Raw genomic sequence first — 21,147 nt, 5'->3', positions numbered from 1 at the left:
GATGCGATGGGTCGTTACGCGTGCGTCAATGGGCAGGTTTTTCTTTCGCAGCAGCTTGAAACAACGACAAGAGCTCAAAGCCAAAGCACAAAAAAAAAAAAAAAAAAAAAAAAAAAGGAAGAAGGAAAAGTCGGTCTCTGCAGTTGGGTTAGTTAGTAATGGCAACGCAGCAACAAGTCGTGGAATCTAGACTCTGTTTATTTCTCAGCTGTGCGTCGTTCAATACACGATATCTTGCGGTTCAGCACGCTGAGCTCGTGCCAGATAACGACATTGGATTCCGGCGCCCGGTTTGATAGACTTTCTGTCTCCAAGATTTACTAGCAAAGCTTCTGAGTGACACACAACGGACAGACCGCGTCAAGCCTGCTGCGCTCAGTGCAATACTCGACAGAGGACCAAAGACTGTTCCCTGTTAGCTCTGCTCTATGTCAGTAGCTTTGGGGGAGCCAGCTCCATGAGCAATGCAGGAACGAAGTCATAGCCACTCCGCTTGGCTCGGATGACGAATGAACCCACAGAGCAGGTTACGTACTCGGCCATTGACGTCGTGGGGAGTTCTGGAGACTGGAGGTGGGACATGAACACAGTGAACCGGCCCCTTCAAGTTGGTATTAAGACTCTATGATCAAACGATTCGTTATCTAGAAATGGACATGGACAGAATGTAACCGGGGAGTCCTTTAAATCAAAATCGGAGGGATCTAATGAAAGTTCGAAATTACTTACCGAGACCTTGACATGGCAACACTTCACAGAAGACATGCAATAGACCCAGAAGAGAGGGGATCGGTGAAAACTGCAAGGGTCTTCTCACCCAGCCCTTCTACCCCACTGCATTTCCATCCGTATATTCGGAGCCCTTGGGACACTTGCTTTGTGCTTCCCCATGCATGGCTTCATGGTTCTCTTCATTCTCATTTACGCTGTGCCGTTTCCATGCCTTCGACTAATAATCCATCGTCTGCGAGACATGCAATCTCAGGGATGCCACAGCAGCTGCATGTTCATTCACGCACCATGTTATCGTTTTGACTTGACTGAGAGGACTGAACTTGAGAGCAGGGCAACAGATGACGCGCTAGCTCAAGAACCTTTTTGCGGGTCATCAGAAGAAACGCGTCCGGCGTTGCAAGCTCTGGAAGCCCACTAAACATCTTGTGGTTCGTTTTAGCGTCGGGGATGGCGAGGATGATACAGACCGTGGCCAAGGTTGAGCAATGACCACATCTGCAGATTGCTTCATCTTCTCCTAGTTTAAGGAGTTTCCTTGCTGTGGACTATAACCACCGGTGGTTTGGAACAAGATCTAGCTAAAGGCATGGTTTAAGCATGTCTATCATAATCAGCCCAGAAAACACGTGGGATCTGGACGATGAAGCCTGCTTTGAAACGTGTGCAATGCCTTTTCCCATGATCATAGACCAGATAACGTTTGGCGATGCAGCCATTATTTCAGTTGGAAGCTTGCTCTCCAAGCCATGAAATCCATTGAGTTGCTTGAGTCAAAAGCTATCGATATGAGGAGATTGCTGGTTCATTTCATTTCATTGGAGGCGCCATAGTGTTGCCAAGACGAGTCTTGATCTTGATAAACCACATCCTCATTTCGTTGTTGGAAGGGGCGGCAGAACATTCATGGACTGTTTTTAGACGCCTATGTAACCAGGGAACGAGATTTTCTCATGTCGTAGAAATCTCACCTAACCCCACGAGAGATAAGGGCCGGATGGAGAGAGAATCATGAGTCTAGGAGCTAAGCAAGGTTAGGGGCTGAGCTAGACTGGCTGTTACAGCACACAGACGGCGTGGCACCCAGCCTGAGCGTTGAGGTGAGCTTTGTGCACAAATGGCACCGACGCCTACGGTAAGTAAAACAGGAACATCAACAAGAAAGGCAGCCAGCGGTTGCTCAGGCGTCTTAATTCTGCCCTGACCCGCTGCGCTGGGACGGGCTGTGGGACAACGGACGCGTGGTGGGCTTTGCAAGACACTGCGCCGTCCAAGAATCCGGGTTTGAAAAAAGAAGATCGGCTCGTGGATGACGCGGAAGGGCAGCCGGATGAGCGAATATGATTAGACAAAAAGCTTGATGCCGATGCGACGAAACAGACGCGGTGAATCTTTTTCTGGGACATTGCCGCGACCTTGTTGGCTCTTCCAATTGCTTGCGAGTTAGTGTTGCAGTCTGGGAGGGGTCAATAACGGAGGGAACCAGGGCCCTGCAGTAACGTGCAGTAGCGCCAGGGCCAGGATTCCTTTACCCTTTGTAGTTAGCGGTCAGGGGTAGGAGTGCCGGGCCCTTGAGCGAACACACTGAGGCCATCAAGAACGTGCGTGTAACAGAACTTAGCTGGGGCTCGGGAGAGCTTTGATTTCCCAACTCCTGCTTGAATCGCGCGTTGGTGCGTAGGGAGCGATATGGCCCCCTCTGTCTCGATTAACTCATCATGGGCCCAGGAACTGATCATGCTGATGACCAAAGTGGCATCCTGCCCCTGCTCCAAGCTCCACAAGAAGCTGCGCCAGCTGCTGAGCTAAGGAATACGTACAGAGCGTCCTGGGCAACGGCATACGGGTGTTTGCCGCCACTGACCCTGGGGCTGCAGGAGCTGCTTTGGGGGCTTGATGACCCGAGACGCTAAGGCTGGGCTTGGGTAGCTTTGAGACTGTTAGAGGCTGCTAGACGGAGGCCAGGTGGCGCCAGAAGCCGCGATGGAACCTTCGATTCTCGACGTCGTCACGATATGGTTTTGCCGTTGAAAATTAATATGCAGATTATGAGCAGAATGACACGATAATCGAAACAGCAGAGTGAATTTTATTGACGATGAAAGGCATTTTGAGAAAACACTGGTGAGATGCGATAACTCGGGTGTTGATAAAGTTGCCCATGCCCAGGTCTTCCTGTCCGTTTAGATGCCGAATATGGTCCTTCCTTCCCTCCATTATACCACTCACTTCACTTCACCTCCCATGCCCGCCCAACCCAATATTACCTACCCTACGGTTTTCCGATTGGCACAGGCAAATAGTTACATATATTAATCAACTACCTGACTATTCGAGAAGGTGCGTTTGAGCTTATCTCTCATTAAGCTGGGTACCGGTCAGTGGGATATTCAATAAGGCAGTCGTGTCTCGTCATACGCGGTTGGTCCCGATATTTTGACTCCGGGTACACTTTTCCATGTGCATACGATAATTCAAATCTCACTGACCCCAAAAGTTCCCTGCGATAATTGTGTGAAAGCTGCATCTCAGCATGAGGTAAGCATCCAGGTCAGGACAAGTATAGTGATTGGTCACGAGCATTGAAATCACCAGTCACACTCTAAGCTATTACCGGGTAGGCAAATTAAACTGCGCCGTATTCCTTCATGCTTCGATGAAGAATTTTGGGGATTTCATCTTGACACCTCATGCACCGGGTAATCGGAGCAGATTAACGCCACTGACACAAACAATCGCTTTCACTTTAGCCGATGGCTGTCAGGAACGGTGGCAGGATCAGGAACAGGCACAGAACTATCTGTCTGCTTACCCTCCACTAACATATCAAACCGATGCCTTACCTAACGAGGTAGGTTCTTCCAGTGATCGTTGGTGAGATTGACGAATTCGCTCACTGGCAGGCGGGAGCTTTACTGCTTTAGCTATCTCGTACATTCAACCTGGCAGACCAGGGACCCGGATTTCGTTGACATTGGCATCATGGATGTCAAGCATTCGGAATGACAGAGTCTGCAGCGCGGGGGAGATTGAGGTCTTTCTTTGATGATCACCGACCTACCACACTTGGTTAAAATCTACACGAGTCCCATAGACTAGGTACACCGATGAGGAGACGTGCTTCTGAAGGAATACGTCCCCGGTGAACTCTTGTGTTTGCTGGTTGTTGTTGATGGAGATACCTACCTGATGCAGTAACACAACATCTTGCTTATGCTCTTGAATCTCCTGATGCTGAGGGTTCCCATATTAACAGTCCATCCTGAATACTACATACATATGGTCTTTGCTTTTGAACAAGTATTGCTTCATTGTCCAAAGAGGAAATGCTTGCTTGCTTGGCTTGCTGACTGTGCTACACCTGTCAATCAGTAAAGCAGCCAATCGGCGCAGAAAGGGCCGCGATGGGCCGCCTACGACGCCTTCATCACTTGCAGTCTTACACCCGACCCTTGCCCTGTTCTGCCCTGCGGAAGCTCGCGCGCGGTGCCTTTTTACGGCATCGGAAGCCCTTGTGACAACCTTTACTGAACCAACCAAACCACTGAGAACTGCGGATACCCTCCCTTGCCCGTTTACAACGGCCACCCACAGACTTGGGCTCAAGCCTGGGTTCGAGATGAATGCTGTACAGACTGGCTGGACTCTGCTGTACCGCACACGAGCATACGGTACATCAGCGCGGGTATGCGCATGTTGCAGTTCCAAGGGCCGAATTCATCCATTCTCTCAGAGCCAACAGTCAACACCTACACTTACAACGGCTAGACAGACAGACACAAAGTCAACTTAGCTGCTGTACATATGCGACCACGGAATGTACGACGTCGAAATTCATGCAACCCCCGGACTCTATAATAAGTCGGTGTGACTATCTCTGTTGACCATGCGCATGCCTGTGTGTGAATCCTCGGTCCTTGCAGCTGAAGACGCAGTCAAACATTTGGACATAGGTAAGGGCGGCTCATTGACTTTTTTTTTTTTTTTTTCCCCTTCTGAGGGATGTTATTAGGGTTCGTACTATGGATATCGATACGACAGAACACGACCCGGTGTACGCGGAAGCGGATACAACATGCAGAACTGTGGAACAATACAATATGTAGGTACGGATACAGAGGACCTCAAGGGAAACAAGCATCAACCCTTCATCGGCAAACCTTGATACAGTGTGACATCTCTCCAGCCTCCGCCTACGGTAGGGAATAGCGACTAGGTAGACAGACTGTATTATTACCGATCTCTTTGCGGGGATCGGGAACCCAAGCTCACTCACCCACCCGAAACCGATTACCCAGTTCTTTTCATGAGAGTTGGTCGGATGTTGAGCCTCTCGACCCTTGCATTCCAGGTCTAGGCATTGATATTCAGTGGAGGATTCACTGGAGAGTTCTGTTATTCCTGGCCTGCCCGTCGTCTCCTCGGCCCTCTGGCCCTTCCTTCCCGCCGCTAAAGAGGCCTGTCGGTTGTTGGTTGTTGGAGGTTTAGCGCCGCGGAATCAATTCTCGTCTTCCGTCGCTGGGTCTATCGGCCTCATCTGTTTCTTCCCTAGGCTTCTTCAGTGTCTTTACTGCATCTCATGGTGGCCGATTCAATTGCCGCACTTGAAAGGAGCTGTCACATTATCTTGGCAATGCATTTTTGCAAGCCAATTCTGCAAGGAAGACGATCTTGTCAACTCTGGCTACTGATACTCAGGCCCTGTACCCAGCAGCTCAATCTCTAGTAACTTTGCTAACAGTTAGTCTGTCTGTACCTGTCTGTTCCTGAACTCAAAGTGCCACGTCCCAAAAATTCAAGGACAGGGATCTCATTTACTTCCCTGGTCCTCCAAGTCCAAGATAATGGGATCTGGGCCTTGAAAACAGGCCAGTCTAACTGTCTATGCTGCATGGCATCAGAGCTACCTACCTGTCGGTAAATGAACAATCAGTCTCTTGGGTCTCCCAGTCCCATCCATGAATGCCTGTATGTACATAGCAAGTACAGTATGGCGGATATGCCCCAGTCCCAATTTAGAGCTCCTTGCAGACAGACATCAGACAGCTAACCATTCGCTAACAAACTCAATTCCGAGGTTGCGCAAGACGTTGGAGACAGACACATGCTATCCCCTCGCTCTTCTGCTCCCTCCTGGCACCGGAGCCCAACGCTCATGGTTCACAAGCTCGGAAGCACTACGACTTAGCTTAGCTTGCGAGTAACCTACAGGGCCACAGGAGCTGATCGTATCCCAATTGGGGTCTTGTAGCCTCGGAGAATACAACACCTCCCCTGTCAGGCCAAACGGGAAAGGGGCCTTTTCTTCTCGTGGCTTGGCCTTAATGTTTGACACTTTTGCAACTTACAAGACACCATTCGGCGAATATCCGGCAGTTTGTATTACGCCTGGTTACACGAACTACCTATACCAGAGCTACCAACCCATTATACCTGCCTACTGCAGTGCCTATACTCACCTACATATGAGATAGATGCTATGGCTACATGCATAGATGCGTTGAATATACGTTGTTCTCGGGCACTCGCTCCGCTACCGTTCCTCCTCAAGACCCCTAAGCGAAGATGAAGCAGGGTACCATGATAGCACAGTGCACAGTTTTATGATCTTTTTTCAATGCGACGCGAGAAGCGAGTTCTAATGTTTCAGCCAATTACGGCACTTGTCACATCTTCCATCACGATCGACAAGAGCAACATTCGACTGTTTCGTTTCAGGACTAGGCGTCCAGTCGCTAACTCACTGAACCTCAAGCTTAAAGACACCAAGCAAAACGATGGTTCAAGATAAGAGACGGGAGAGAAGAGAGGCCCCGCCATTGATCATCCCGAGGCTACCAAATTCCCCTGTCCAGCTCCGGTTCAGGCTTGTAACTGCAAGGCGAGCGATTATCCATTGGATTCTAAACATGGAAGCAATAAAATGCTGCTAAACATATGCTATCCCAGAAACTGAGCTAATCTCATCACCCCCTACTCTAAGACCCCAAACGCCAACGCTAGAAGCCTGGACAACGAAATGACTCCGGCGCCAGTAAGAAGAGTAATGTGCTAACCAACGCCGGGTCGCAATGTGTATGTGTTTGCATAAACATGATTATTAGATGCTCCTCGTATTATACTTCTCGGCAATTCCCTTGACGATCCGTCCGATCTTGACCTGGGGTAGCTCCTCCTATTGTCACATCTTCGACGTCGCTCGCGAAATAGCCATCATGGCGCTTCTTGCGCCGGACGCCAAAAAAATCGCCTAGTGTATCACTAACACTACGTGACCGCCGACGCACCAGATCGTCCTCGCCTGCAGGCCTCTCAGCCTCGTCTAAGGCGCTAGGAAGATTTTCCACTGATACTGGCGCTGCTGATTGTGCGGGGAGCGTGTTCGACCGGGAGTTGTTCTCGGGATCAGCATTCTCATCGTCTTCTTTAAAGAACAGCCCGGCACGGATGGTGGAACGTATACGACGCATCGAGGACTGGCGCACACTCGGGTCGTCAGACGCGCGCAGAAAGGCGTCCTTGACCACAGCCGTAACTGTTGACGATAGAGGGGACGGGGAGATAAAGGTCCTGGATCGGCTTCCAGTACCACCGGGCTTCGAAGGACTAGCTTGAGGCCGTGGGAGAAGCGAGCCATCAGTAGCTAGGGCATCTCTCATCGGTGTTGTTGGGTGGGAGGCAAACGCCGCTGAGCCCGCGGTCCCCGGTGGTGCAACAGAGTCTGTAGAGTACGCCCTAACGCCCCTTCCCGGTGGTGTTGACGGCCCTCCGAAATCGTTCCAAGGGAAACCAGAAGCCATAGTCTCCTGGCCTGGGGACATCTGAGAACCCAAAGCCTTGGCTGATGGGAGATTGTTGTTGTCCTGATGTGGTGTAACCGCCGCTTTCAAGGCTCTCTGTGCATCAGGATAATTAAGACCCGACAGGTGACTGGACCGTCGTGATTGTGACTTGGGGGTAGAAAACCCCTGGCCGTCTTGGTAGGACGCTGTGCCATTCCCTTCCTGGTTTGCAAGGCCTATGGTATCCTCGAAATCATCGTCTTCAGACAGGACTTCGTCGTCATCATGGCTTTGCTCACGGCCGCTAGTGATGAGAAAGACGCCGAAGAAGGTAAGGAGACAACCTCCAACAAACTTGGCCGCCTGTTCAGCGTTCGTTCGTTCGAAATCGCGGTACAGGACAGCGCTTCCAATGATCACACACAGCGTAAACATTACAAACTGGATTGGGATAACCTGGGTCGAATCGAAACGTTGCAGCGCCTTGTTGACGTAGCGAATCTGCATGACTGCCGTCCCAAGGAGAATAACGATGAGAACGTAAGTGACAGGAGTTGTAAAAGCACGCCAAAGAGTGGAAGACAACATCGACGAAACGCCTTTTGTCGCAAGGGCAGTGTAGCCGCCTAGATCTATAGTCAGTGTCTGCAGAGCGAGCTACTATACCGTGTCACATACCAAACAAACCAACAAGTCCCAGGTCGATAAGAATCGTGCGTCTTCCGTACCTAGGACTTGCCCACATCAAGACCAGGATAAGAAATATGGTCACGGCAAGATAGATCTCAAAAGCCAACGTAGTGATCGCGTCCCATACATCATGAGGGTTCAACTTGGTCTCCTCTTGCTTTGCGCTCAGAACAACAGTAACAACACCACCTACAGCAATAACTACACCCCAGAAATCGCGCTGTCGGAACTTCTCGTGGAACATGGCAGGCGCAATGATGCAGTTCGATATCAAGGCGACAACTCCAAGAGGAGAGACAATCGAAGCGGGGGCGAAGCCATATGCGAGAAAGTTGCCCATCTCGCCAAGAGTAATAAGAACTTGACCCAACCACCAGTACGGAGATTTGAGGTATGATGAAGACGTATCATCCTCTTTGCTATCGGTGCTCTGTGATGCCTCGGAGTGAAAGGACCCGGTCAGCGGATCAGTTTCACAGCTCTCGTCCATGCGATTTCCATCATCTGTAATTGTTCCGTGACCATTTTGATACCCAGCTCCATCGCTACCTCCTCCAATGGTGCCGTATGAGCCACCTTGATCTCCAGGGCGGGGGCGCTTCAATGCTTCTTTCGCCCTCTTCCGGTTCCTACTCCTTTGCTTGTGAAGTCGAATATGTGCGTATCTCTGAACATTCAGCGCAAGAGCGATAAGTACATTGCCTACAATGGCTGTGACGATACCGATAAGTGAGGACCACTCTTGTATTTTGTCACCGGGTTTGCCGGAATGGCCGTGATGAGAGGAGTTATTGGAGGCGTCTTGCGCCCAAGAATCGACCACCATTGATGGCCATGGCGATTCGACATTGGCCAGCCGCATCATCTGGCGGGAGAGGAGCACGACAGGTTTTGGATAAATTCGCGACGGTCGATAGCAAAAATTAAGGCGCGATAATCAGACAAACGTTGGAAAATTCGGAGGATCGGTCACCGGGAACGGACAATAAGATGACTGAGCTTGGACGGATAAAGCGTGACCAACGTCGTGGTGGAAGAATCGATAGTGTCAGTTTGGTAGTAAGTAATTAAGAGTATCATGGGGGCAGCGGATGGTCAGTATCAAGCTGCGTTGTGCAGTACATGGCCAGCCGTCGCAGACGGAGAAGATGATGAATTGTCGATGATGATGGCGATGGGTTTTTTTTTAGGGAGAATTCACCAAGAAACAAAAGAATAATGTCTCAAAAAGACAAGACAGAAGCTTGCCTTGCGAGAGTCAAGTTGGTAATCTAGGTGATGTATGTCCACGGTTGGCACGGCCTTGGCGAGCCCCGGGATCCAATGTCATCTCGCATTTTTAGGCGAGGCAGAAAGCAGAAACTGAGGTGTCAAAGCGGAGCCCAGTCTCTGGCTCAGGGTCTTGTCGCTGAAATAGGCCAATAGAATCAAAGATCAACTGTAATCCACTGGATCTATGCCTAGGGGAGGCAAGAAAACTTAGGACCTCCATCATAGATGATAAAAATATTTAGGTAGTTCTAGCCCAAGCTTACGGCGCTTTTACCAAATTTATTTTAGCATCCTCTGCTAAAGTCTCAAGTTTTCTTACTCCCGGAGGGGGATGCCCGTTGTTGCCCGCTACCCCCACTAGCGTTGGACTTTGCCGTCATAACTCGCAACGAGAGCTTTCCATTGTCACATGGTTTTCTCTATTCAATTCAATTCTGGAATCACAACGAATGTCGCATCAATTCTGGCACTTTCTCTGAGAGTTCCTTACTACCTATAGTTCATCTATCTAATAGAATCTCAATCTACATGACCTCCTAAAAGACGCATTTCAGCGAAGCCATCTTCCGACGTTTCTGATACCTCACGGAAACCGGGTTGCGAACAGAGCTTCATACATAAACGACTGGGCTCTAACTTGATTGAGTCTCAACTGCATCACAACTCACAACTCACTACACACAACACACAAACGCATCCACTATGCTGGGACCTTTGGATCTTGGCTTCGCCTGGCCATCTGAACAGAGCATGACCTCCATTGCCTTCTCCTCTTATTCTCCGCTGGCCCTTCGCGATATGCCCCAGCCAAGACCAAACGATGCACCCTCCGACATAGACACTTCCATCTTCACATTCGAAGACGCCTTTGAGGATCTCCTTGCTGAGTCACAAGGAAAAGAACTACCAGATATCAAATCCCGATATGAGCAACGGAAACTCCTCCGATCTATGTACCCGGATGGTGAGCCTGCGTACTTTTGGCTGCACAGGTTGAGATCGCAGGGTCTCTTGGAAGACTCTGGACCCGCCAAGCTTGTGAAATCGCTTGCGAACAATAATTGGGACCAACTACACGAAGAGTTAGACCGCAGGGCTCAAGAGGTATGGCGCGCTGCTTTTGGCGAGGATGAAAAGAACGATACCTTGAGAGAGACTAAGCGAGAACATGCTCTGAGTAGTGAAGAACGCAATGAAGAGAGAAGTTGTTGGGAAAGAGAAAATTCAGCTGAGTATGAAATTGAGGATCTCCGTGCAGAGCTTCATGGACACCGCAACCTGCGCAGAGTACCGAACGACTTTGATGAACTATTCTCTGCCATTCAGTCATCCTTTGCTAGCGACCGATCGCCCTGGGATTCGTTTATGAAGCTGATTACCGAGGACCACCCTACGGCACCTTCTAGCAGTGAAGACAAGCAGCTGCAGAAGCCTGGAAGTGATGAGAAGCAGGTCGTTACTAAGGACGAATATGTAGATCGATTCGGCTACCTGCACACAAAGACGTTGGTCAAGACACTGGATGGGAACGGCAATGAGATTGGAAGCCACAGCCATTATACCGTTCGACCTGCCCCAAAGGATAATGAACATGCACAGATCGGGGATAAGGATAAGGATAAGGATGGTCAGGAGTCTGGCACCAAGGTGGATGGAACTGCAAAAGCAAAGACTGGTTGGCTCTGGAAATAATGACTTTGCACTCAGAGTGCGATGGAGGAGCTGAAGTAGAATTAGCTCTCAGCTCAATGATGTATGATTTGGAAAATGTAATATTACAACGACAAAAGAAGTTTCGACATTATGCTCTTCCAGTCAATCGATCGATAGGCTGATCTCTAATCGCAATACACCCCTAACCGTGGAGTTCGTTCTAAACACTCTTAAGTAGATAGGTATCAAAACTCTAGCACTCATTTCTTTCCCCGGCTCAGAGCCTTCTTCTTGCGCATCACTCTGGTCCGCGCAATCAATCTGTGCTTCATCTCGGCATCTGATTCTGGCTTCCGGCCGCCCTCTTCCTCGGCCTGCTTGCTGCCTCTGTCCTTGCCACCCTTATGAACCTTATCACCCTTGCGTCCGCGCTTCTTGTCATCCCTGGTATGCTGAGCATTTGTCTTGGGCTGACCCTCAGCCTTTGCAGCCTTGTTATGCTCTGGGTTGAGTTGTCTAGACCTCTCCTCGTTGGCACGTCGTCGTTGAACAACTTGGGCATTCTCGATAGCGAACTCAACGACCAGTCTCTGCTTCTTGCCAACTTCGTTCTCGAGCTGATGACCGTTGAGATAACGCAGTCCCATCAAGGCCCAGTGGTGTGAGGTATACTCGATGAAACCATAACCACGACTCTTGCCACCATCCTTCTCTGGCATCTTTTGTCCCTGTCCACTCTCGAACACGATCTTGGCTTGACGAATGATACCCTTGCCCTTCGCCTTGCGCTCATGCTCCTTCTCCTTAGCATCCTTTCCATCTCGTGCATTCTCTTCCTTTGATAGCGGCTGTCGGCGGCCTGCCTTGACCTCCTTTGCAAACTCAACAACAGCCTTTCGCGCAAGTTCCTTAAGATCTTTGGAGTCCATGTTTCGGGGAATGTTGCGAATAGCCAATCGAGTCAGACTCAAGTGCAGACTGGGGTTACCCTGCACAAGCTTCTTTCGTTGAGCGGCACTGGCTTGTCGCACTTGCATTTCCGAGGGTGTGAGGAGGTTAAATAGAGGTGAGCCTCGGTCGATCACACCCTCGTTCAGTAGGAAGAGCTTGCGCTTGTCCTTCTCGTTACGCTTGGCGAGGGAGCTGTCAGCGAGGTTGGTTGCCTCTTGCTTGTTGACTGCCTGTGCGACCTGGAGAAGACGTCCGTCGAGTGTGTACTTGCCATCAGGATCAGCACTCTCATCTTGGAGAATAGAGTTCTTGGCAGCTGCAACAGATGGGTCAGGGCGAGGAGCGCCTTTGATGCACTTTTTGGCGTCGTCGACGTCGTAGAAGCAGACGAAACCAGTACCTGCAGGTTTCTCCGTGACCTTGTCCATGACCACTCGGGCATATCGAACCTTGCCAAAATGATCAAAGAAATCTTTGAGTTGCTCATCTGTGGTCGTAAACGGTAGGTTGCGAATGAAGACAGTTGACGTGTTGTCTGTCATCCTCTTCGGAGCCAGGCTCTGCACCTCCTTCTCAGCCTGCTTGTCAGCTTCATCATCTTCGTCGTCCTCTTCATCATCATCCTCCTCATCCTCGAGGTTCTCCATGTGATTCTTGAAGAAGTTCTTCAGATCAGCATCCAATTGATCATCTCTGTTAACCTCTGCGCCACCCTCCTCTTCATCCTCATCATCGCTTCCCTCTGAAGACGTTTGGTCATCCTCGTCTTCCTCATCATCTTCTTGCTTCTTTTGTGCCTTCTTAGGCTTAGCATTCTCCTCTGGTTGTTGCTTCTCCCAGGTATCCTTGTCAACAGCCCAGTCAACAGCCAGGGTTCTTCCGTCAATCTCCTTGCCGTTGATGGCTTCCAACGCACGTTCGGCGTTCGGTCTTCCCCTGAGGGTAACGAAACCGAATCCTTTGAGCTTACCCTTGTCTTGAGGCAGATCGGCAAACTTGACTTTTCCAAAGCTTCTGAAAAGATGGCTCAATTGTTCTGATGTCTTAATGCTCCAAGGCAGGTTGCGCACAATGAGCTTTGGGGGTCGCTGAAGCTCCTCTTTGCGAACCTTGTGAGCAGGCAATTCGCCGGTGGTGTTGTTTCTTTGTCTTGGCTCAGCAACATCAATGCGGATTCGGCGTCCATTCCAATCTTGGTTGTTCAGAGCTTTCTTGGCCTCTGCAGCGTCCTCAGCGTCGGCCAATGTTACAAAACCGTAACCTCTTGACTCCTTGGTCTTTTGGTCGACAACAACAGTAGCGTGCTTCACTGGGTAATGCTGAGAGAAGAAATCGGTAAGACTTTCGCTCGTGGCACCGGGAGGTAGTGATCGAACGAAGAGCGATCGTCGTTCTTCGACTCGGGCTCTCTTGGAGGCCTTTACTGCTCCATTGTCGCGATCTTCGAAAGAAGCGGGATCGAGCTCCTCTGCCTCAGTATGTGGGCGCTTTCGGTCGTTCTTTGAAGCACCCATGTTTACTGTATGGTTGTGCAAAATGGTTATATTTAATAAAGTAGAATAGAATGGCCTTGCGACCAGAGCGAAAAAAAAAGTTCGATAAGGTCTTATCGATGGAAAGTCCTGGGGAGGTACGTACCGCACCTGTCGTTCCGTTAAAGTGGAGCAATTAAGCCCCTCAGTGCCACGCTGCGACTAAGCCGTAAAGGGAATGCTGGTAAACAAACAATGCGAAACCTCCTTGGGCAACTATCAACATTGCTCTCTTAACAACAATCAATGGACTAAAGAGACAGACGAAAAATGCCTGCAAGAACTACCGCCCGTTCTTCGAGGACGTCAGCTGCGCGAAGCTCTGCTGCGTCTCGTACCTCACCAGTCGCCGAAACAGTTGATACCCCTGACAACGCTCTACGAACCAAAGTATGTGCTGTCTTTCGTGATGCACAGAGAACCACGGCAACACACCGAAAGCTTGTTGTGAATCTACGAAAGATCCAGGAGTCTTGCGCTTACGAGCCAACAAACCCCGACCAATCTCGTGCAGATGAATTCGACGAGGATGCTTTTAATCACGAATTTATACGTTGCGTTAGCAAAATCATGCCAATCAAGAAGTCGGAGAGTGTGGGAGAAAAGTCAATTAAATTCACCGGCCTCTTTCTGCAGCACGCAAGTGCAAAAGACAATGAACTTCTAGGAGAGATCGACCAAGATGCGAGTGTCATGCCAGAGACTCCAAGCACTCGCCTGACCTCACAACTTCTGGAAGCTATTCTTCCTCTTCTGACCGCCAAGGACAAGGTGGTCCGCTTCAGGTCGACACAGCTCATTTCTCACATTATCAACTCGCTCGACGCGATAGACGACGACCTCTTCCAGAAACTGCGCCATGGGCTACTTAAAAGGATCCGCGACAAGGAGGCCATGGTCCGCTCTCAAGCGGTGCTGGGTCTTGGCCGTCTTGCAGGAAACCAGACGGAGGGTTGCACCAACTCAGATGATAGCGACGATGACGATACCGGACTGCTCGAGAAGCTGTTGGAAGTTCTACAGAACGACCCCAATGCTGATGTGCGAAGATCGCTCCTCGTCAACCTTCCCATCTTACCCGAGACTTTGTCAGTCCTTCTTGAGCGCGCGCGTGATCAAGATGCAGCAACTCGAAGAGCCGTTTATTCCAGACTCCTCCCTGCCCTAGGTGATTTCCGCCACTTGTCTGTTAAAATGCGAGAGAAGCTCCTTCGCTGGGGTATTCGTGACAGAGACGAGAACGTCCGAAAAGCTGCAAGCAGACTGTTCCGCGAGCGATGGATTGAGGATTGCGCGGGTGCACCCCCTCAAGAGGATGGCGTACCTGCAGAACCAGCACCTCCCAACTTTGACGGCCTCCTTGAATTGCTAGAGCGAATTGACGTGGTCAATACTGGCGTTGAGAACGGCGTTGCACTAGAGGCCATGAAAGGCTTCTGGGAGGGACGCCCGGACTACCGTGAAACAGTAGAGTTTAATGACAACTTTTGGGAGACCCTATCTGCTGAGTCTGTCTTCATGGCCAGGAGTTTCAATGATTTCTGCCGCCTTGAAGGCGATGGCAAATACCTGAACCTCTTGGAAGAAAAAACTCCCTGAGGTCACCAAGCTCGCTTTCTTCTTAGAACGATACCTTCACGTTCTAACTGCTGCCGTTAAGAGGGTAGCAGAGGCAGACAACGAAGATGAAGAAGAAGACACGGTAGAGCAGGAGTTTATTGTTGAACAACTACTCCAAATTGCACTGACTCTCGACTATTCTGACGAAGTTGGACGACGTAAGATGTTCACCCTGCTTCGACAGGCTATTTCGATCCCCGATTTACCAGACGAGGTCACAAAGCTCGCCGTTGAGACACTTCAGAGTATCTGTTCGCCAGATGCTGCCGGAGAGCGAGAATTCATAAGCATTGTCCTAGAGTCAGTGGCAGATGTTCATGACACCATTGTCGATGACCCTCCTGCAGATGATGCAGAAGACAGTTTCCATTCAGCCAGATCAGAGGTTAGCGGTCAGAGCACGCCAACTAAGGGAAGCAAGCGAGGCGGTACCCCTGAACTGAGCGAGGAAGAAGCGCGTGAGAAGGCAGTCAGAGAAATTGTTGTCAACATGAAGTGTTTGCATATCGTTCAGTGCATGCTCACCCATGTGGCGAGCAACCTCCAGGACAACACCGATCTTGTGGCGATGCTGAATAACCTCGTTGTTCCAGCAGTCCGAAGTCACGAGGCACCCGTGCGTGAGCGAGGCCTGGTTTGTCTTGGCCTTTGTGCCCTCCTGGATCGCTCACTCGCCGAGGAGAATCTTAGCTTGTTCATGCATTTTTTCACTAAGGGTCACACAGCACTCCAGATCACTGCTCTGCACATTCTCACCGATATTCTCAATGTCCATGGTGCCCAGCTCTTATCGTCAACACCTGGCCTGCTGAAGATTTACGTCAAAGCTGTCAAGGGTGGTGGCAAGTCACCTGAGGTCCAGGCGGCTGCTACTGTTGCTGCCTCAAAGCTGTTGCTTGGTCGTGTCGTCAGTGAGGAGGAAGCCTGCCAGGATCTGCTCAAGTCACTCGTCGTTGCGTACTTTGACCCCTCGTCTGCATCCAACCAGACTGTTCGACAGGCACTCAACTACTTCCTCCCTGTCTTCTGCTTTTCCCGAGACGAGAACCAAAACCTCATGCGGTCCATCGCCCTTGACGCAATCCATGCGCTGTTCAATGTTCGCGAAAGCCTGGAGGATGATGATGTGGATGTTGAGGAGGATATGGTCAGCATGACTACTATCGGAGCTTGCCTCGTCGACTGGACCGATCCCCGAAAATGCTACAGACCTACAAGCCTGCTGGAATCTGACAAGAAGGCGGTCAATGGTGACGTGCATCTTGACTTTGCCATGGATATCCTAGAGAAATTACAAGGCAACATTACAAGTGAGTTAACAACTTACATTGACAATTACACATACTGACCCATCTACAGAAGAAGAAAAGAAACTCATCGGCACACTTCTCGGAAAGCTCCACATTTCCCCTGGATCAAGCGAGGAGAAGCTGCGCGAGGCTTACAATGAGGTCAGCATTGCAGTGGAAGAAGGCTTGTTGTCTGATGCCACTAGCCGCAGCGCTCTCTTCAAGCTTCATGTCAGTTTGGGCAAGATCGTGAATGCCCTTGATGAACAACAACCAGCCCACCGACGTACCAGCAGGAGTACCTCTGTGATCACGGATCATCAATCACCTGAGGAAGAGAAGACGGTCATGGAGGAGCCAAGCATCAAGGAGGAGGATGAAGAAAGTGATGGCACTGTGGTTCCTAAGGAGGAAAAGGATGAACGAGAATCTCTTGTGGACGACCTCTTGTCAGATGGTGAGGATGTAGAGATGACAGACGTGTAAGAGACAAAGATTGATGAAGTAATGACATGGGACCTGGATGATTTGGTGTATCGTGATGGTTGGACGGATACCTTGGGTTCAATTATGGGAGGGATCTTGGTTTTGGCGACGTGTTCTTGATTTACTATTGTTTCCAATTATGGTGTGCTTATTCCATGAATTCCTGGTTAGATACAAGGAGCCATGTTTACACAAAGTTCTCAGATATTCATACATGAAGATACCCATCACTGAGAAGCTAAATGATGCTAGTTACGCGACCCCAACCAAAATAGGAGACCACCAAAGCCAATGTTGATCAGCAAGTGTTGGCCGAGACTCCAAGCCATACAGTAGAGATACTTGGGTGAGAAAACTGTCCAAATAAACAGATGAGTTCGCAGTGATGTGCAAGCCGCCATGACTAATGCAACTGTCGCAGAGACAAAGACAGTCTGCAAAGTAATGTATTGCCAGAAGGCATTGCGCTGACCGTCGTGGTACTTGCGCAGTAGGAGAAGGTTGGCGGCGGATGTCCAGAAGATTGGCCCTGCCCAGTTGCTGACCAAGGTAAGAAAACCAACGGCAAAGAAGTTGAAGCCACTGATACCGTTGTATGCGCTGGAAAGATCGACGGAGGAGATGGCATTTGAGCCACCAAAGGCGAAGAATGTTGTGTATTGAAGAAGAATAGCTGTGATGGTGATTCCAGTTACGGAGAGATCGGTGGCTTGGAGTGCGTGGAAGAGGATATCAGATAGTAGAAAGAGGGGAATGTTTGTAGCACGAGACTGGGTTATGCCAAAGATGGTATAGAGATGATGGAAAAGATATGCTGTAATGTGTCAGTGGCCATAGTATAGATATGGTGAATGAGAGACGTTACCTGACTGTAACTGGCCATTTCGACCGCCAGTGAACGACCGATAGATGCCATACCCAAACAAGACGCCGAGAAGAATAAAGGCAGTCCTGGCCCTCCAAAGCAATGACTGTCCCACGAACATGTCGTTCAAGCTTCTAGCGAAGCCAACAACGAGCTCCGGGGCATCCTCGCTCGTGAAGTCAAGCTTGAAGCTATACGCAGACATGAGCAGAATTGAGGTAGTGCTTGTGCTAGCCAGAGAAGGGAGACTCTTGAGACGGGCAAGCAAGCGGAATGACATGAGAATGTATCCAAAAGTGATAATAGCCCAGAGAAGTTGAGGGTGCGTGACGATGAAGCCCTTCACGATGTCAGGACTTCCTGCAAACTTCTGGCCAGTTTGATTCCAGCCCCTGGTGAGTCTCAAAGCTACAAGTGCAACGAAGACCCAAGCGATGTCGGCAAGGCTGTTTCTCCTAGTATCTTGGTTAGTATAAGAAGGCAATTCTGTACTCGACTATCACATACCTTCGGATATGAAGCACTCCTTGTATTACAAGCCAAATGCTAGAAGACCAGTACCAAAAGTGCTGTTCCTCTTCAACATAACTACTCGCATACATCATGGCACCGTAAGATAATGTCATGAGGCTGAATGGAAGAATTTGTCCATCTCGATGAGTCCCAAGACTGACAAGAACAACTGTGCTTGCAGTAGCAGCAACAGCAGCGATCGCTTGGCCAATGTAAAGCTTGGGCATGTCGTAGTTTGAAGCCATGCTGCTCATGAGATCTTGGGCTCGGCGGAGCCACTGTGACATGTCATCAAGCCACTTTTGGTCCAGCTTGTTACCAGCTGCGAGTACATGTGCCTCCTTGTTGATCCTTCGCCATTGACATGCCAGTTCGTTGATTTCGGTTTGCTCAAGGGCACAGGGGTCAACGCTACTCTGTGCGTCAAAGAGCTCACTTCCAAACGCGGCTGTGATAATGTTGAGGATTTGTCTAGCATTTCGAACTAAAATCTGAATCTGATCACTGGTCTTGTGCCAGAAGGGGAGGAAATCAGGGATGAAGGCTCCCAGGTTGTTCTTGGATACCGGGAAACCCAAAAGGGCGGCAATAGTAGGTGCCAGGTCAGATTGCTCGACCATGGAGTAGTAATCAAACTCATCCTTGGGTTGAGCTGGGGCAGGGAGCCTATGGGAGACCTTCTTCAGCCTTGGAGACATGAAAACCAAGGCGGGTGAGGTTTCGCCGGGTGAAGAAGCACCATGGTTACCAGCATCATTCATGCCATGATCACCGCAAAGGACGAGGAGTGTCGAGTCCAAATGAGGCTTGGACTCCATAGCTTCGAAAAGAGTCTTGACAATACCGTCCATTTCGCGCTGCTTGGGAAACATATTCGAGCTTTTGACGTGTTAGTGAACTGATAAGAGAAACAACCGCCAGTGAAACAAACCTTTTTGGTCCAGCCTTATGCCCGATATGATCTAGACCAAGATAATGAAGCACCATAAGACCCCAATCATTGTTCTCAAGTTCAGGGGCAATGTTTCTGGTGACATTGTTGTCAACCTCGGTGAAGTCCTAGTAAGATGTCAGTCGGGTTGAACATGAGAATAATGTGTTAAGTCACAAACCGCCACAAAGAAGCTGGAGGTTCCATCTTCGCGATCGAAAGTGTTGGGAAACAACTTCAGCCAAGTGTCATCTCCGTACATGAGAAGCTTGCCCATTTGCTTGGCTTTAATCTGAGCTAACCAAGTATCTTGAGAAGCGAGTGTTGACGAAGTATCTGCCTCGTCAAAGTTCAAAATAAGATCAACAAACGAAGGGATTGAACCGGTTGTCATGGACTTGATTCTCGGCATAGTAACTGTGGGTGATCGGGCATTGGCTGTAAAAGGCATTGCGCTGCCATCTCGGATGAGACTGGAATGTGATAAGCACAGGCATTGATGAGATGAAATACATTTGATATGTGATACCTTTGAACATAATCAAATCCCGAGGCGTCCGAGTATACAAAGTCGCTATAAGAAAGGTCAATTGAGAGTTTAGAGTGAAATAATTGGGTTTCATTGAAGCTCTACCTTCTGAGGGCATCGACAACCATAAATATTAAACGATCAAATGGTGCATCAGGAGGCGATCCAAAGTCAAGAGACTCGAATTCAGCCAATCCAGGAAGGAACGGTTTATAAGGGAAGAAGCCCAGCGCAAAGACGACAATTGAGACTGGGATTAGAAGATTGGCTGCGACGAGCAACAGAGTGCGCAATGGCGAACCATTATGAGAGGACACCATTATAAAAGACAATTATAGAATAGAACAAAGGAGGGACTAAGACGAGGTTGAAAATCGTATTTATACAGAGAATAATACGTCAATAATGCGCCATCATTATATGGAACAGTTAAAAATGTGTCACCTGTAGAAGTGATGGACGTGTCGAGATGAGCGCGACAACCTATACGATAGCCTTGCCAAGACGGACCAAAGAGGTGGTGGTTGAAGTTAGTAGTGTGATTGGCTGCTCAACTCAAATTGAATGTTGAGCCACACAAGGCTGAGGGGCAAATCTAGATGGAAATTTCGGGTATCACAGATTCAGATTGATTTAGATTGTGCTGCTAAACGCCGATGAATGGATAAAAACCCCCAGAATAAAGACCAGAAAACAATTTTACCCCAAGTTCAATTAAGAGCTCTTCTTCTTGCCCTTGGATCGACCACCGTAAGACTTGAAGACAATCTTGGAAGCCTTTTGCTTGCGCTTGTCGACTCGCTTCTTCTCAATGCGACCACTTGAAGGCTTCTTTGAGTCCACATCCATTGCTAGACATGTTAGTGAAAATGAGCGAGACAGACGTTTTTGACCAAACTCACATGTGACTTCATTGTCTTGAACATCCTCCTTGGCATCGTCGTTGGCGTCCTCTTCTTGTGCTGAGAATATGTTAGCGCTTAATCGTCTTGAGGTTGTACCATCTCACTCACTGTTCATGTTCACATCTGAAGACTCAGGCTTGGGCTGCTTGGCCAACTCAAGGAGCTTAGCAGAGAGACGCTCATTTCGAGCAGCCTCGGCGGGACCAAAAACATTTTTAACAAGGCGCCTGTTGTTGGCCTTTCTGGTGCTTGCTCGTGCGCTCTTTGCCATTTTGTCGATATGGTTGAAGATCGATGCTTGAGTAAAAGTCGTTATCAAAGTCCCCTGCTGCTAAGAAAAAAAAAGTTGGGACAAGCTACCGAGGGGGCAGTAGTGAGTTTAACTGTGGCGGTGTGT

The 21,147-nt window shown here is 49.4% G+C and overlaps 7 protein-coding genes across 8 annotated transcripts; 2 read left to right on the top strand and 5 right to left on the bottom strand.

The window, feature by feature from the left end:
* Positions 1-129: 129 nt before the first annotated feature.
* Positions 130-695, bottom strand: FOXG_20320 (uncharacterized protein). The gene is made up of 2 exons (XM_018400591.1): positions 536-695; positions 130-405 (listed from the first exon to the last, which is right to left on the bottom strand). The coding sequence occupies exons 1-2, from the start codon at positions 580-582 to the stop codon at positions 321-323; spliced, it is 132 nt and encodes a 43-aa protein (XP_018248296.1). The 5' UTR covers positions 583-695; the 3' UTR covers positions 130-320.
* A 5,354-nt stretch (positions 696-6,049) lies between these two features.
* Positions 6,050-9,533, bottom strand: FOXG_10543 (uncharacterized protein). Its single transcript, XM_018389942.1, has 2 exons — positions 8,193-9,533; positions 6,050-8,140 (listed from the first exon to the last, which is right to left on the bottom strand). The coding sequence occupies exons 1-2, from the start codon at positions 9,067-9,069 to the stop codon at positions 6,849-6,851; spliced, it is 2,169 nt and encodes a 722-aa protein (XP_018248295.1). The 5' UTR covers positions 9,070-9,533; the 3' UTR covers positions 6,050-6,848.
* Positions 9,534-9,859: 326 nt separating this feature from the next.
* On the top strand, positions 9,860-11,405 carry FOXG_10542 (uncharacterized protein). The gene has a single exon (XM_018389941.1). It carries the CDS (start codon positions 10,179-10,181, stop codon positions 11,166-11,168), a length of 990 nt encoding a protein of 329 aa, XP_018248294.1. The 5' UTR covers positions 9,860-10,178; the 3' UTR covers positions 11,169-11,405.
* Positions 11,159-13,673, bottom strand: FOXG_10541 (uncharacterized protein). The gene has a single exon (XM_018389940.1). It carries the CDS (start codon positions 13,592-13,594, stop codon positions 11,390-11,392), a length of 2,205 nt encoding a protein of 734 aa, XP_018248293.1. The 5' UTR covers positions 13,595-13,673; the 3' UTR covers positions 11,159-11,389.
* Positions 13,674-13,882: 209 nt separating this feature from the next.
* On the top strand, positions 13,883-17,007 carry FOXG_10540 (uncharacterized protein; the record flags this gene model as incomplete). Its single annotated transcript, XM_018389939.1, has 3 exons — positions 13,883-15,124; positions 15,198-16,542; positions 16,592-17,007. 3 exons carry the CDS (start codon positions 13,883-13,885, stop codon positions 17,005-17,007), a joined length of 3,003 nt encoding a protein of 1,000 aa, XP_018248292.1.
* A 61-nt stretch (positions 17,008-17,068) lies between these two features.
* Positions 17,069-20,307, bottom strand: FOXG_10539 (ethanolaminephosphotransferase). Of its 2 annotated transcripts, XM_018389937.1 has the most exons (7): positions 19,951-20,307; positions 19,846-19,890; positions 19,498-19,789; positions 19,317-19,444; positions 18,380-19,264; positions 17,873-18,327; positions 17,069-17,821 (listed from the first exon to the last, which is right to left on the bottom strand). In XM_018389937.1, exons 1-7 carry the CDS (start codon positions 20,163-20,165, stop codon positions 17,256-17,258), a joined length of 2,586 nt encoding a protein of 861 aa, XP_018248290.1. In that variant the 5' UTR covers positions 20,166-20,307; the 3' UTR covers positions 17,069-17,255. The 2 variants fall into 2 exon arrangements, with proteins under 2 accessions (XP_018248290.1, XP_018248291.1); XM_018389938.1 differs by having other exon boundaries at positions 19,317-19,789.
* A 115-nt stretch (positions 20,308-20,422) lies between these two features.
* FOXG_10538 (uncharacterized protein) lies at positions 20,423-21,134 on the bottom strand. The gene is made up of 3 exons (XM_018389936.1): positions 20,859-21,134; positions 20,748-20,807; positions 20,423-20,696 (listed from the first exon to the last, which is right to left on the bottom strand). Exons 1-3 carry the CDS (start codon positions 21,019-21,021, stop codon positions 20,560-20,562), a joined length of 360 nt encoding a protein of 119 aa, XP_018248289.1. The 5' UTR covers positions 21,022-21,134; the 3' UTR covers positions 20,423-20,559.
* Positions 21,135-21,147: the final 13 nt, after the last annotated feature.

This window comes from Fusarium oxysporum, chromosome 7 (assembly GCF_000149955.1).
Source record: "Fusarium oxysporum f. sp. lycopersici 4287 chromosome 7, whole genome shotgun sequence".
NCBI classification, from domain to species: Eukaryota; Fungi; Ascomycota; class Sordariomycetes; order Hypocreales; family Nectriaceae; genus Fusarium; species Fusarium oxysporum.
Note: the sequence above shows the minus strand (reverse complement) of the source record. Positions and strands in the feature narration are given on the sequence as shown.